We start from the raw sequence: 17469 nt of genomic DNA, 5'->3' as shown, positions 1-17469 counted from the left end.
AATCTGAAGTCATTCTGTAAACAAGCCTTTTGTATTGATCTTAATCTTTGTGACTGGGCCAGAGTGAATTTGACACCAGATCCCAAAATAGCGTTGAAATATTTTATGTCACTATTTTTGAATATTATAAACAAGCATGCACCTTTTAGGAAATATAAAATTAAAGGCCGTGATAATCCGTGGTTTTCAGAGAAATTGTTTGATTTAATTCATGACCGTGATCTTGCTTGGTCAATGGCAAAGAAATCCAAAAATAGTTCAGACTGGCAAAATTTTAGGCACCTGAGAAACAAATGTGTCTCTCAAATACGTAAAGCAAAATCAGATTTTTATGTAAATGAATTATGTGATAGCTCAGCTAATCCCTCAAAATTTTGGAAAGTTATAAAATCACTGTCTTCTGACGCTATACTGTTATGCCCAATATATTGAAGTTAAACGATAAAATTATTACAGACAAGAAAAGTATGTTAGATTCCCTGAATCAGCACTTTATATCTTCTGGGTTGTTGTTTGACCATTCAACAAAACATCAGAGACAAGAGGATGACTCTTTGACTAGGGAAAATGTACCTATTGATTTTGATCTTGTTTGTATTGGAACAAAGGAGGTGTATGATGCTCTAATAGGGTTAAATACTAAGAAATCTGCTGGTCCAGATGGGATGGATCCATACCTTTTAAATATTGCTGCTGAACATATTGCAGAACCTTTGACACACATTTTCAACTTGACCATTGAAACTGGATTAATACCAAGTGTTTTGAAGTCAGCATATGTCACTCCTTTATTAAAGGGTGGTGACCGATCAAACCCAAATAATTATAGGCCTATATCTAAGCTATCTGCTTTAGCCAAGGTTTTAGAAGGGCTTATAAGTGACCAGTTAAAAGACTACTTATTAACAAAAAATATTTTACATGATTCGCAATCGGGTTTTCGTAAAAATCATAGCACTGTCACTGCCACTATGAAAGTGTTAAATGATTTTATAAGTGCTATTGATTCTAAAGATTATTGTGCTGCACTGTTTTTAGATCTTTCAAAAGCATTTGACACAGTTGACCACTATGTTCTGTCTCAGAGATTGGTGGATATTGGAATGTCTCCAAAAGCTGTCAAATGGTTTGGCAACTATTTGAGTGGCAGAACACAAAGTGTTCATGTTGATGGTGTGTCCTCAAACTCATTATTTATACAAAATGGTGTTCCCCAGGGGTCCATTTTGGGTCCCATTTTATTTACTATTTATATAAATGACTTGTGTAAAAATGTAACAAATGCTAAATGTCATTTTTATGCGGATGATACTGTTTTGTATTGTTCTGCTCCAGCATTGACAAGTGCTATAGAGGATCTGCAATCTGCCTTTATAATTATTCAGAAGAATCTTCAGAAATTGAGACTTGTACTAAACTCTGATAAAACTAAAATGATGTGCTTTTCTAAATCAAGGAAAACAGAAGATGCTAGTCAAATTGCTGCACTAGACGAGAAAGTAATTGAACGAGTATCAGTCTATAAATATCTTGGTTTCCTTTTAGAAGAAAATTTGTCTTTCAAACAGCATATAGAGGGTCTAACAAAAAAAACTAAGAGTAAAGTTGGGTTTCTATTATAGAAACAAAGGATGTTTCTCTTTTAGTACAAGAAAAACACTTATACAAACAACATTTATGTCAATGCTGGATTATGGTGATATTTTATATATGCATGCAAACAAAGCTTCTTTGAAAATGCTGGATTCAGTATATCATGCAGCACTAAGATTTGTGACTAATTCCAATTTTTCGTACTCATCATTGCAACTTGTATGAGAGTGTTGGTTGGCCATCTCTGCACAATCGCAGGCTGGAACACTGGTATATTTTTCTTTTTAAGGCCATACTTGGTAAATTGCCTCCTTACTTATGTTCTCTTCTGACTCCAAAAGACACTACCAGGACGTGTAATCTTAGATCATATGGCCAAATCATGTATGATATTCCACGAACGCGAACTGTCTTAGGTGAAAGTGCTTTTAAAGTTTTTGCACCTTTTTCCTGGTATAAATTGCAGAATAAGCTAAAATTTGACTATTTACCGACAATGACACAATTTAAAATGAGGATTAAGAACTATTTGAGTACTAAATGCACATGTGCTGTTACTGAGTGCTGCTGGTGAATATGTTGAGATGATGTTTAAATTGCCAAAATGTCTTTTTCTGTTAAATGTTTGTATATGTATTTTTAAAATGGAACTATTATTCTGCCGTCTTGGCCAGGATTCCCTTGAAAAAGAGATTCTGAATCTCAATGGGATTATTTCCTGGTAAAATAAAGGTAAATAAAATAAAACGTATTTTTAAAATACACATTTCTGTTTTAATAAACGCTCATAGTAAATCATAGCATATTGCCTAAAACATAAGGTAGGTACAAAAATAATCAGTGATACATTTGCGACCCCATAAAAATGAGGGTCGCAATGTCATTTCAAAAGGTCGCATATGCGACCATTTTGGTCGCAGTGTAGTTCCCTGACTATAGTCTTCAGTGTCACATGATCCTGCAGAAATCATTCTACCACACTGAATTGCTGCTCAAGAAACATTTCTTATTTTATTATCAATATTTAAAACAGCTCAATGTTGAAAACAGTCATTCTGTGATGAATATAAAATTCAAAAGAACAGCATTTATTTGAAATACAAATCTTTTGTAACTTTAAAAATGTTTTACGGTCACTTTTGCTCAATTTGATGCATACTTGCAGAATAAAATGTAGCCAAATCTTCCTGACCATATTCTGAGTGGCCAAAAGAGCAGCAACTCCTTCCTTTCTGTAACTTGGCTTGCTCAGGTGTCACATTATGTTATATGCCACATTAGCACAATCACTTAGGATCATTTAGAAAAGTTAATTAGTTTTATTTCTATATTCTGTTATCCCTCTATGTACGCTTTTTTGTTTGTAACTTTTTCCATTTCTAACACACTCCCAATCTCATACTAGCCCTTGGAGACTATCAAGAGAGTGCTTGCTCTGCAGTGCCCATAAACCATGCCTGGATCATGTGACCACATTCTTCCCAGCAGAATGGAATGTTATCACTCATTGCAAAAGAAGGTCAAGCATTGTCAGGGAGCGAACGAGTTATAGATGCCTTGAAAACAGAACATTTGACTAATTGTGATAATACTGATTATTACGTAATATGCAATAAGATGGGTAATTAGATTTCAGTTTCATCTCATGGGTTAAGTCAGGATAATAATTTAGTTTTGCCTGTTTTTTTAAATGGGAAATGTAATAGAAATTCACCCGATCTAAATGCATCTTAATGTCTTATTCTGAACAATTCATCCATGTATTTTATCTTTTTATTTATTTTTTTTTTTTTTAAATGTCTTAACTTGATCTCCCAGTGAAATGTCAGACTTCTCCCTGGTGATGAATGCCAGACTCTAATTATTTAGTCCACTTAAACCTCGCTGCTTTCTTACAATTGACTACAAGTTTGCATTAGGATCTGCATAGATTCACCCAATAGTCCCACTCAATATTTATTCCTTTCTTCCATTTTTACTTGGCTGTATGTCACAATATGGAAATTTTTTCTTTTTTGATAATCATTCAACTGTATGTCCTGAAAGATATGGAAGAAATGATCTGTCACTACTTCCATTACATTGCAATTTTTTTTTTAAATAAATCAATAAAAAACCCACCTTGCATCTTTTTAATGAAATCAGGCATGAAAACAATGTACACAATAAAATATACCAATAAATACTCGGCTAGAAAAACAATGTACAATTAAAGAAGAATTCATAATGTACTACTAGATTTTACAGATAATGAAAGTCAGATCTTGGCAGGTTCACTGGATTTCCCTCTTTTACTAATAGATTCTTCATGAACTTACTAAAACAGATTACCATTGCAACTGATTGCAATAAGCACATCAGACATTAAAGATGGGTGAAAAAAATCTGTTAAGAAATCAAATATGCATAGAAGGAACCAGGCAGAGAGGAAGTGTTTAAGAAGAAAAACACAGGAGGGGAAGATATGTGACTCATCACAAGTAGGAGAAGGAGGAGGGGGATGTGCTGTGACCGAGTGCAATTTACGCAGGCCATTACACTTTTACGTGTTTTAGCGCTGCAGATGACAGGACTGTATGTGTGGTGATGGAGGTGGGGGTTCTACTGCTCTCAGTAAAACTAACACATCAGCAGAACACATTCAAGGCACATCCTATAGAAAGCCTCTGCAATTCCTTCAGAGTGTAGTGACAACACTACAGGGAGCTGAGTTTTTCAGAACTGATTGATTAATGTGTCTGTTGATAATAATGCACAAGTCTACATGACAGCAAGATCAGTTCGATCCAGCCCAGAGAGATGAAGAGGTGTGCATGTGAGCAGCATCATTTCAACCCAAGGGCCATTGACTTAAGTATGTCAGAAACAGACTCGCTGGACGCTCGAATGACTCACATACACGTCAGAGATCCGCACTAAAAGCGATGGAAGGAGAAATACAGGAAGGCTAGGCAAAACAGATTGAATGCACTGTGATGCACCAGAATATCTTAACTGGAAAGTGATTGTTTCCGCTGATAATGAGTTCTGATATAACATTATGGTTTTACTTTAATTAAAGAACAAATATTAATTTGCAGCTGACCCGCTTAAGGAAAAAAGCATGAGCCTTGTTACAGGAGTAGAAAATCTCCTCTGTACTGAGCACATTACAGCAGGGCTTTATCTCACAGTACTTTCTCCTCCCTGACTCAGATTATTATAACAACCTACTTCTCCACTAATTGAACCACAGGAAATAACATGAAGTCTAATGACGCACTGAACAGAAATTCCTTGGCCAAAACCATAAATTTGGAACATACTGGGGAGAAAACATACAGTACACCAAAATTGCAAATAATAAAAGTAGACTTTGTTTGACAAATAAAAAAGATTAAAAAAAATAATAATACTTTTATTCAGCAATGATAATAATGAATTATGTTCTTTTAAACTTTCTGTTCAACAAAGATTCCTGAAAAAAAAAAAAATCTTATCGGTTTCCACATTTCTGAAGGATCATGTGGCAATGAAAACTGGAGGAATGGCCGGTGAAAATTCAGCCATGTCATTACATTTAAAAAAAACATTTAAATAGAAAAAAGTTATTTTACATTGGAATTATGTCACAATATTAAGTTTTTACTGTAGTTTTTTTCTTTTATAAATGCACTTGGTGAGCATAGAAAACTTCTTTCAAATTGTACAGGCCGGAATTTTTTTTAATGGTAAATTACAAATGGATAAAACATATTGATACAAGGAACAGAAGTATTGATGCAATATTGTGCAAAACACTGTAGAACTGTGCACCACTTAGACCACAAAACCAGTCTTATGTCACTGGGGTATATTTGTAGCAATAGCCAAAAATACATTGTATGGTTCAAAATTATAGATTTTTCTTTTATGCCAAAAATCATTAGGATATTAAGTAAAGATCATGTTCCATGAAGATATTTTGTAAATTCCCTACTGTAAATATATTAAAACTTAATTTTGATTAGTAATATGCATTGCTGAAAACTTCATTTGGAATACTTTAAAAGGCGATTTTTTTGCACCCTCAGTTTCCAGATTTTCAAATAGTTGTATCTCAGCCAAATATTGTCCTATCATAAACCATATAACAATGGAAAGTCTTTTCAGCTTTCAGATGATGTATAAATCTCAGTTTAAAAAACTGTATCCTTATGACTGGTTTTGTGGTCCAGGGTCACATATATACACACATATATATATACACACATATATATATACACACATATATATATACATATATATATATATATACATATATATATATATATATACATATATATATATATATATATATATATATATATATATATATATATATATATATATATATATATATATATATATAAAATTACTGCATGGGGATTGATTGTTAGACTGATATCAGCTGAAAATAAGAAAATGCTGATACAGAGGCCACCTAGAGAGTGTGAGTCATATAGCCGCATGAAGCAGATTTGCTTGAAAGATTGGTACAAATCTTTCCATTGACTTGACTCACTCGAATATATTGACCACTAATAGACTAATAAAAACTAAATACACACTTTAAGTAGGCTACATCTCCTGTATTAGTACTAGTGCTGTGTAGGGCACATGGTCAGGCCAGGAATAAAGGTTCACGTCTAGATCACATCCCATGTGATCTCATTCCCTATACTGTCCAGTAAATAAGACTCCAGCAGTCTCTCTACTACAACTTAAAAGGTTTTCTTTTCTTTTGTGGAACACAAAGAAAGAGATTTTCTTAAAAAAAAAAAAACCTTTGTCCAAATAAAAATCTTACTTTGTGTATCACATAAGCCATGCAATCTGCAACAACATGAGGGTGAATAAATGATAACAGAAATGTAGTTTTCAGGTGAACAACACCTTTAAATAGACTTCACCTTAGAACAGTTAAGCTACTTTCTCAATCATACCAAGGAACTATCAAGGAGCCATTCATAATCTAATGGCTGTTATCATACATTGGCTCTATTCACACATTTACCGTTGCTCTTTCTGGCTCCCCAACAGTGCATTTGGCAGATATTAGCACAGCACCTTATCCAGACACTCCATTGTATTGGCTACGTGAGCACTATTGCCAGAGCTCTCTGATGACAGCAGATCTAGCTTTACACCACTGCAATCACCTTCCACCATAATAGACTATTAATAGAGGAGAGCAGCAAGAGACATGCTTCTTCTCTTTCACAGTCAGTAGAGTGTCACTTTCCCTTCAGAATCTCTAGTGAGCCTGGAAACCCTGTGGCCCACTGTGTGAAGTGTCACAGGGTCTGCCCAGTAGAGATATTGATTGATTAGCATTGCTACAGTGCTCTTACAAGAGCCTTTGCCCTTCTTTCATTAGCTGCTTGACTACAGTTGTACTCAATGAAGCTATCATGATGACCCTCGTGACCATCTGATAACCATTCGTTCTAGATCACAGTTGGTGCACAATACAGCTCTAATAGCACAAAGGCTCTCAAATACACTTCTTGAATGTCTTCGGTATGCCTTCTTACATTCACGTATTACTAATAAAACATTTGGTAGGTATAATTTTGAAGATCGTATGTTGGAAACTCATATCTTTGAGTGAGACACTTGCTAAATGACATCATCCATTCAAGTCAGAGACATAACACAGAAGTAGCCTAAACCAAAGCATTTCAATTAAAAAATATTGAAAAGGATTCCCTTCTGTCACATATTCATACAGTAGTACAGCATACATTATACATATATGTTATTAACCAAATTAAAGATCAGTGTATGATCTATTACATTTTAAACTTGTAACTGGCTTCTGATGTAGTTATTTGGGTTTAATGTTCACAATATATATGTCTTCTTTACTTTAGACTAGATGCATGTTGTTATGTTTTTGACTTGAATGCATCATATGTCATAATACCGAACGCCTGACTGGAAGGTATGAGCTTCCCAGGTGCATTATTGTTCTGTGTATCAACCTGAACAGAAAAATATGAAAATGTTCAAAATTATTTGTTAAATGATCGTTCTATATTATGTTAAAATATATTACAAATAAGCAATAAAATCTAACAACAAAGCTATTCTACATTCTGCTCCTTTATCTTCTTTTTTCCAGACTGTTCCACCTAACACGAATGCACATTCTAGAATAGACACAGCTGATTGGCGCTTAAAACTACAAGGGCTGCAAGGCAACAGTGCATTTCCACTGGCACGTAGCGAGCGCAGTGGAACGAGTGTTTTCAGTTCAATCCTATGGAAGTTGAGCTTGAACGATCTCCTGGTGAATTATATGATTGAGAGCGATGCAGAGAAAGCGTTGAGAGCATCAAAAAGTTTTGGCATTCCTTGGCTTCCTTGGGTTTTAAAAATGATAACTAAATACTAATTGAGTCTTAAATGCATAATGCAGACATATAGGCTAGCCTATATAGCCCCCTTCCTCAAATCTTGCCCTGGAGGTCCAATGCACTGCAGAGTTTAGCTCCAACCCTGATCAAAGTCACCTGCCTGTGATTTTCTAATGATCCCAAAGACATTGATTGGCATTGATTAGCATACTCAGGTGTGTTTGATAAGGGCTAGATCTAAACTGTGCAGGGAAGTGGATCTCGAGGTCCAGATTTGAGGAACCCTGCTATATAGGCTAATGTTGGCATTATTCTTTTATTAAATTTCAGCTGCTATGGCGAAGCAAATAAGGCAGAGTCTTTATCTTAATTAATTTCGTTATTGCCAAATACCCATCTTAATTTAGAATTTATCTTAATTAAAATTTTTAAGAAAGACTAGTTTTTATTGGTGCGTTGGCCTATTTATAGGCTAAATGAGTCTATAGCGAGCGCCAACCTCCCGCTCTCTCTCGCGAGGCCAATAAGGAAGTGACTAAAACTGCAATTCATCGACTGGCCGCTTGAGGCTGGCTGCAAAAGGGAGTCAGTCCCATAGACTCCCCATGTTAAAATGCCCAACTTTACAGCAGGAAAAAACATGTTTACAGCCTGGTTCAAAAAATTATTTTGGTCTAAATAGCTAATTTTGCCCTTCATGACAACTGTGAGGGGGGTAAATGTTTTTTATAACTCATCCGTTTAAACTATATTAAGACTTAAAGTTCTGCATAATTAAGGGCGTAGCCACTTGAGTGACAGGTGGATTGCCGCTGCTGACACTGCCGTCGTGCTAGGTGGGTGTGGCTTCAGCAACTAGCTCCCGCCTTTTTGCCCATTTTTAATTGTCCGGGAGAGTTGCGCGGTGACGCGCTGCCAAGATGGCGACGGCCCGCTCTACACACTTTAGGCTTCAAAAACACACTTCAGGAGTCTACGGGTGACGTCACGGACACTACGTCCATGTTTTTATACAGTCTATGGTCTATACCTAGGGCTATTTAGAGTTCTGAGATGTTACGATGTCACAGAGGACTTATTTTATTTCTTTGTTCAAACTTCCAAGTGGCCTATTACGTTAGTCATGTATAAATTATGTTAAAACATGTATAAATGACTCATTCTTGACAAAAGGCAAAAGAGCTGCGTGCGTGCGTACATTTGAATAATGTCGGGCTGTAAACGGGTTCGGGCTTTTAAAAAGCTGTCAATCAAAATGTACTTGTCTGGCTCGGGCCGAAATCTGTCGGGCTGGGGATCCTGTCGGGCCTAACTTTTAAGGCCCGATTACAGCTCTATTTTAGTGTCCGATTTACAAACGCCGTGGGCGCACTGCTTCACCATCTTGCTTGGAGTCAAAGTTTGTTGGAACTGCCTCACATAGTAATGGTTGCTATGACGTGTGATTGGACAATGGCCGTTTTGGGGGAGGGGCTGGCAAAAGGCTAATTGCTGTAAAAAGAAGATGAAACGCAAACAGGTTGTAAACATTGTTTTTAGAGGTGTGCTCTGTCCTAAATTTGACACACCCCAAAGCAGTGGCGTTGTAGCGTTGCCAGTGGCAGATTTGACACTGTAGTGGAAACGCACGCAAGTCTTTGGGGCGTGTCAAATTTAGGGTAGAGCAATGTTTACACCCTGTTTGTGTTACATCTTCTTTTCACCGTGTTAGCATTTAAGCTCAACTTTCCATAGGAGTGAATTGAAAACGCTTGCTGTGCTGTGTTCACTCGGGTGTCAGTGGAAACGCACTGTGATGGTTTACTATTGTGATAATGACAATTACGATTTTTCTCATACAGGAACTCCATTTCCTCCTTCTTCAACTGTGAGAAAGTCCTACATGCACTTGTTGGAAACAATGTAGACTGGCAACATTGTCAATATGAGGCAAGAATTTCATATCCGTTTAAATATTGCATCAAAATAATATCAATTTGAGCGTGATTTAAACCCTGATGACTGTGACCACTCTAAGCTCGTCTTTCTTGGGAACAATAGCGCATCTCTGACATAGTGATAACACTCGATGCCTTCTCTAGTGCAGCTCAACCAAGTCTTGTCCCATTCGTCGATCTTTGTGATATCACAAATCCCAGAAAATATGCGTTGTAGTCCAAACGAGTCCTTTGTAGTTTTTGAAAAGGGATTTCTGTTAAATAGAATATCTCCTTTTGAATTGGACTTTGAGCTTTATGACTTTGCAGATCTTTATTTATGCTGAAACCGCAATATTACAGACTAAAGTTGAAAAAGTGAAAAAGCATAATAGCATCCCTTTAATGCTGTGTTCACACCAAACATGAATAGACCGTCAAATTCGCGTCTACCGCGTCTAGTTTGCCGCTTGAACATTTTGAATGCATTTGCGCGTCTAGAGCGAAATCCGCTTCTTGTGGGAGGGGCAAGTGCTAGCGGTTGTCTGTTTGCAAGATGGCTGATGTTGATCGAGCACTCAGGTCTTTTCCACTTTTTCCTGCACATGTCCTCTGAATAAATGCATTATCTTGTTAGCAAAAAGTAGCTGTAGGCTATATTAGGGGAAAATAGTTGGGAAAAACAGCGGGAAGGCCGTGGGTCGATAAACGTGTATGTGACTCAAAAGTTAAATGTGTATTTACAACACACTCTTCCAAGCGAGGTCCTTTTTATTCCTGAAATATGAACTTGTGTGTGATACTTGTGTCATAAAGCTCCGGTTGACTGCTCACTAACAACATCAGTCGTTCCTCCATGTTGAATGAGTGACTCCTGAGCTGGCTCCTGATTGGTTAACGCGGAGCGAATTAACGCCAAAGTTCAAATTGTTCAACTCGGGCAGCAGATGCGAATTCGCGTCAAACACATACATGCACAAAAGCACCATTCGCGCATAGCGCGTGTATCGCGGCAGACGCGTCATTCACGCGAACTAGACGCGTCATTCACGCGAACTAGACGCGCGAATGGGGCGAATTCGCATCTTCCGCGCCGCGCTAAATGCCTCATTCGCGCCGCGAGACCTCAAGACGCGCGTAAACGCGCCTTTGTATTGACTTAACATTGAAATTATTCGCGTTTGGTGTGAACACAGCATAAGCCCTAAACACACTACACGATTTTAATCTGTCCCAGACGAAAGATTGGCATTGTGAAACAATTGTGGTGTGAAACAATCTGTGATCGTGGCTCCTAATCGGTGGTCCGGTGTCGTACAGTGAGAGAGGTTCAAGGACAGCTGTAGTCACAGTCTTGTGACCAAATATAGCCTACAACACAGCATGATCATCGCACCATGTGTTTGCTGCTACAATCCACATTTACTGACCAACCAATAAAAATGCATAATGAAATCAACACAATATGGCGCTAAAACATAAAACTGCTTACCTCTAGCTTTTATCCCTTCCTCTTTCGCCGCTTTCACTTTTTTCAGCACACACAAAAAATATAATTTCTGAACTGTGATGTATCATTTTGTTTACTACTAGTGCATGCTGAAGGCATTTTATTCTTCAATAGGAACATGCGTCGTAGCATACGAGTCAACACGTGTCATCATCGTATAGACCATGTCCTACCCAGTCTATGGTCCTACCCAAGCTTATTAGATCCATGTTGCAAAGTATGACATGCAGTGATCTTATAGAATATTGCTAAAATCGTGCAATGTGTTTTGGGCTTCATGCGACAGACCTAGATGTGGTAATAAAGCAATTAAAATACAGCAGTAATTAGGATTTTAATTTAATTTTGTGACAGTTACCTCATGTGATCCATCTGTCTACCTGACACAAGGGGAGAAATGAAACATGATTACCATTGCTGGCTCAAGTGCCTCTTGTACAACAGGTGTTAATGGTCAAGCTCACAAGTGACACGTGAAGGTGGTTTAAATTTTAAAAAGATACTGTATCACTGCATACACAAGCTCTCCTTAGAGTTACAAATGATCTGCTCTTATCATCTGATCGTGGGTGTATCTCTCTATTAGTTTTATTGGATCTTAGTGCTGCGTTTGACACAATTGACCACAAAATTCTTTTGCATAGACTTGAACACTTTGTTGGCATCAGTGGAAGTGCATTAGCATGGTTTAAATCGTACTTATATGACCGCCATCAGTTCGTAGCAGTGAATGAAGATGTATCCTATCGATCACAAGTGCAGTATGGAGTACCTCAAGGCTCAGTACTAGGGCCGCTACTCTTCACGCTCTATATGTTACCCTTGGGAGATATCATCAGGAAACATGGTGTTAGCTTTCACTGTTATGCTGATGATACTCAACTCTATATTTCTTCGCAGCCCGGTGAAACACACCAATTTGAAAAACTAATGGATTGCTTAGTCGATATAAAAAACTGGATGACAAGTAATTTCTTACTGCTAAATTCTGAAAAAACAGAGGTGTTAATTATAGGACCTAAAAACTCCGCTTGTAATAACCTAGAACACTGTCTAAGACTTGATGGTTGCTCTGTCAATTCTTCGTCATCAGTTAGGAACCTAGGTGTGCTATTTGATCGCAATCTTTCCTTAGAAAGCCACGTTTCTAGCATTTGTAAAACTGCATTTTTCCATCTCAAAAATATATCTAAATTACGGCCTATGCTCTCAATGTCAAATGCAGAAATGTTAATCCATGCTTTTATGACCTCAAGGTTAGATTATTGTAATGCTTTATTGGGTGGTTGTTCTGCACGCTTAGTAAACAAACTACAGCTAGTCCAAAATGCAGCAGCAAGAGTTCTTACTAGAACCAGGAAGTATGACCATATTAGCCCGGTCCTGTCAACACTGCACTGGCTCCCTATCATGCATCGTATAGATTTTAAAATATTGCTTATTACCTATAAAGCCCTGAATGGTTTAGCACCTCAGTATTTGAATGAGCTCCTTTTACATTATAATCCTCTACGTCCGCTACATTCTCAAAACTCAGGCAATTTTATAATACCTAGAATATCAAAATCAACTGCGGGCGGCAGATCCTTTTCCTATTTGGCGCCTAAACTCTGGAATAACCTACCTAACATTGTTCGGGAGGCAGACACACTCTTGCAGTTTAAATCTAGATTAAAGACCCATCTCTTTAACCTGGCATACACATAACATACTAATATGCTTTTATTATCCAAATCCGTTAAAGGATTTTTAGGCTGCATTAATTAGGTAAACCGGAACCGGAAACACTTCCCATAACACCCTATGTACTTGCTACATCATTAGAAGAATGGCATCTACGCTAATATTTGTCTGTTTCTCTTTTGTTCCGAGGTCACCGTGGCCACCAGATCCAGTCTGTGTCCAGATCAGAGGGTCAGTGCAGTCACCCGGATCCAGTACGTATCCAGACCAGATGCTGGATCAGCACTTAGAAAGGACCTCTACATCCCTGAAAGACAGCGGAGACCAGGACAACTAGATCCCCAGATACAGATCGCCTGTAAAGACCTTGTCTCAAAGGAGCACCAGGACAAGACCACAGGAAACAGATGATTCTTCTGCACAATCTGACTTTGCTGCAGCCTGGAATTGAACTACTGGTTTCGTCTGGTCAGAGGAGAACTGGCCCCCCAATTGAGCCTGGTTTCTCCCAAGGTTTTTTTCTCCATTCTGTCACCGATGGAGTTTCGGTTCCTTGCCGCTGTCGCCTCTGGCTTGCTTAGTTGGGGACACTTCATCTACAGCGATATCGTTGACTTGATTGCAAATAAATGCACAGACACTATTTAACTGAACAGAGATGACATAACTGAATTCAATAATGAACTGCCTTTAACTATAATTTTTTCATTATTGACACTGTTTTCCTAATGAATGTTGTTCAGTTGCTTTGACGCAATGTATTTTGTTTAAAGCGCTATATAAATAAAGGTGACTTTGACTTTGACTTTGACAAGCTTCACATACGATATCTCAGACCGTCATTCGAGATGCTTTAAAAAAAAACTAACAAAAAAGAATCATAGTGTAGTTTTGTTATGTGATATGTGTGTGTGTATTGCATTACCGCATCTAGGTCTGTCCCAAACACACATATGTATACAGAAAAAGCCGCATACATATATAGAAAGAAAGGGTGTAACGTTATTTGTTTCGTGGATCACACACACACATATATATAAATCAATTAATTATTAATATAAATTAATATGCGAAAAATTGGCTTTAAAACTCTTTATTTTGCATATTATATTTTAAGGGAAGCTGGTTACCATGGTGAATGTTTATTAGTTTGTTGCGTGTACGCTGGCTAAAGCTAACGCTGGCTAATACATCTGTAGCTGGCCAGAGGCTGAATACGGACCTGAATAAATTACTGTTGACCAAGTTCACCATAAAAACAAGCCTTATATATATGATCAAACCTAAAGTTGAAGGACACGCCCACATACACGCAAAACTAGATTGTCAGATATTAAAGTGCAACGACTCTCTTAAAACGTCACACAACATCAGTTGACGTTAGCTTGAGCGCTAGCTGACGCGCTAATAAAAACAGCGTACTGTTGTCATTTAATAAGAGACAGCTAGTAATGACATTTAAAGACCTGGTTTAAAAACAAACACATGGTGGTAAAGTGGGGCAAGGCCGCGAGGGTTTTTAGAGGCGGACTAGCATCTGCCCACACTAGAGACGCGCTCATGAAGTGCCATGAGTGTCCACATGTGGTTTTGACAGCTCTCATGACCTGCTTTGACATGACAAAACCCTACACTGGTCGGCCACACATACTAACATAGCCCAGTGTAGCCTAAATATATGCATATATTGCATTCTAAATGAATGACATCAACACGTGCATATAGAAGACGCATTATTTAAGTTACCTGTAATAGGAGAGCAGCCCGTTGCTGAGCACGAACCATCTGCGCTGGTAACCTTTGATGTAGTTAGTCCATTTAAAGAGCCAGCCTTTGTAGGTGTCCGAGCCCGGGGCTGGTGTCCCGCTCGCTGGCGTGGACGCGGCACTCTTGCCCTGCTCGCTCATGCTCCTCCTGCCCCGGTCCACTGCCACAGACTGATGATGATGCCGCCGCCGCCGCTGTTTGCACAATAAGCACGGAACTGCGGTGAGAAAGGACACGATCCTGCCGGGGCCGCTGCAGGGAGCGGCCACTCTCCCCATAAACTCACCGCCGATATTCTGAGATGGACGGGCTACCAGAGGAGGAGGGTCTGGGGCAGGGATAGAGAAACAGCGCACTCCCCCCTCTTTCTCTCCCCGATGACAGAGAGATGAAAACCAGCGAGTTGGAGAGCATGAGCGACGACCACAGGCGCGAGAGGAGAGCGAAATCACCCGCGCACTACATACGCTCATAGTTTGTCATCCAGTCGCTCATTATTCACGTGAATTACAAACATGCTAGTATTGAGTAATACAAAATATGGGCTCAATAATAAAGAGTATTTAAAATGCTTACTATTATAGACACTTCTATATGTTATACAAATATATATATATATATATATATATATATATATATATATATATATATATATATATATATATATATATATATATATATGTTATAATTCTATTATTAATTTTTGGTATTAATGTAAATTTAAATGTAATCAATATCACGTGCTGTAGGACTAATTAACTCCACTGTTTATAGTTAATATTGTAACTTGCGTTATAGACCATTTATTCTGGTAAATTCTTGTCAGGGAAGATATTCTATGGAACCGTAGCAGAATTGTTTCTAAACACATTATACATGTTAAAACTGTATCTGAAAGACTGAATTGTGTAGAACAGAAATGTGGAATTGTTGTTGTTATTGTTTTTGTTTTGTTTTTTACTATTTTTGTGTTCAGGTTTTTTGGGCGGGCGTGACACATGCACTGGAGCCACTGAGCATGGCCCCTCCCCTAACACTATAATAATTAGTCTAGACCTAGGTGCGTCCCAAATCGCGTGCTTATGCACTATTCTATGTCTTTTTGTAGTATAAATAGTGTGAGTATAGTGCGTTCACATTGAAAATATTAAAAAGTATTGTTGTGTTCAAAATGCCATACTATCAAACTACTCTTACTAGATGTGCAGTATTCAGTATGCTGTGCATAGTGTGCAAATTTTCTGTATGCATGAAATACCCGGATGACCTACTGTATTTACCAAAATCTACTAAATATAATTCAAGTACACTGAAATCAGTACAGAAGCTGTGTTCGGAATGGCATACTACCATACAACTCCTACTATATTGCAGTATGCTGCGTGTATACTGTGTAATAGTAAGTTAATGTTCTGTATACATGGAATGTCTGGATTACCTGCTACATTTGTTGAAATTTGATGTATGCATCTGAAGACACTACATGTGATACTGTTTTCCAGAATGCAACGCGCTCCATGTAATGTTTCATCTTCAAACGTGTGAGTGAACTGAAGGCAGGGAATAGTAATTATAAATGTAACACTTTTATACATACATGTTACTGTAAACTACAAACTATTGCTTTGTATCTAAAAACAATATCCTAAGAAGGACATACATTGGACACACTTAAATCTCTACAGCACGTTTCCGCCCTTGTGAAAAAGAAGTGTGCTTAACTGATTAAAAGCGTACTTGTTGTGTAGTTCCAATCTTAAAAGTATACTTTTTTAAAAGTGCATTTGCAGATAATATCATATATTTTAAATTAAAGGCCACTTAAGTATACATTACACTTTAATGACAATAAGTCTTAACATACTTAAGTGCACTTTATAAAAATGCACTTTATGATAATGTCTATTTAAGTATTACTTAAACATACATTTTACATAATTATGATTTTATTGTATTTTAAATAAGTACATTTTTATATATTTTTCAATATACTAAAGCATATGTAAAATAATTGATTTTAATTTCAACTTAAGTGTGTTCTCCAAAATTACATTTGCTAATGTATTTTAAATGTATTACTATTTAGACTATAATATATACTATGTGCATTAATGCAATTAAAAAAATAATAAACTTCAATACACTTTCTTATACAGTATAATCCAAAAAAACTTTGAATTGTTGAAATTTTCATCACCAGCTCCTGCTATATAAATTCTATAAATTACATTTTCTACATAATATTTTCTGAAAGTACTGTATTTTTATATAATAGTACCATAATTTAAATCTGTGTACAGAATACTTTCAATATCATTATGTTGTTCTAAGTCACTTAAACACACATTTAAGTGCATTAATTGCAAGCAAAAGTTTAACAAATCTAAACCAAATTAATTTGGATTGAAATAGCCTACATTTGGTTTCTAATATAGGCTAAACTGCACTGTAAAAATGACTTTTAGTTAGGTGAATGAGTCTAACCAACGAATTAGAACAACTTGAACTTGAGTAGAAAAGGAAAGCTTGAAATAATAGGTAACCACGCAGTATCTCTTTTGTTTAATGCGCATTCGCCAAAATATTATGTCATGACGGCGCACTACTTCACCAGTTTTTGAAAAATGCACCATGCGCCATG

General features: G+C 37.2%; 1 protein-coding gene across 2 annotated transcripts in view; it reads right to left on the bottom strand.

The window, feature by feature from the left end:
* Positions 1-15253, bottom strand: part of osbp2b (oxysterol binding protein 2b) — a 68107-nt gene extending 52854 nt beyond the window's left edge. The window contains exon 1 of one of the 2 annotated variants that reach the window (XM_059550972.1): positions 14808-15253. In XM_059550972.1, the coding sequence (XP_059406955.1) occupies positions 14808-15106 (299 nt within the window). In that variant the 5' untranslated portion in view covers positions 15107-15253. The remainder of the gene's footprint in view (positions 1-14807) is intronic. The other variant, XM_059550970.1, reaches the window with a different exon arrangement.
* Between the last annotated feature and the right edge of the window lie 2216 nt (positions 15254-17469).

This window comes from Carassius carassius, chromosome 5 (assembly GCF_963082965.1).
Source record: "Carassius carassius chromosome 5, fCarCar2.1, whole genome shotgun sequence".
NCBI classification, from domain to species: Eukaryota; Metazoa; Chordata; class Actinopteri; order Cypriniformes; family Cyprinidae; genus Carassius; species Carassius carassius.
Note: the sequence above shows the minus strand (reverse complement) of the source record. Positions and strands in the feature narration are given on the sequence as shown.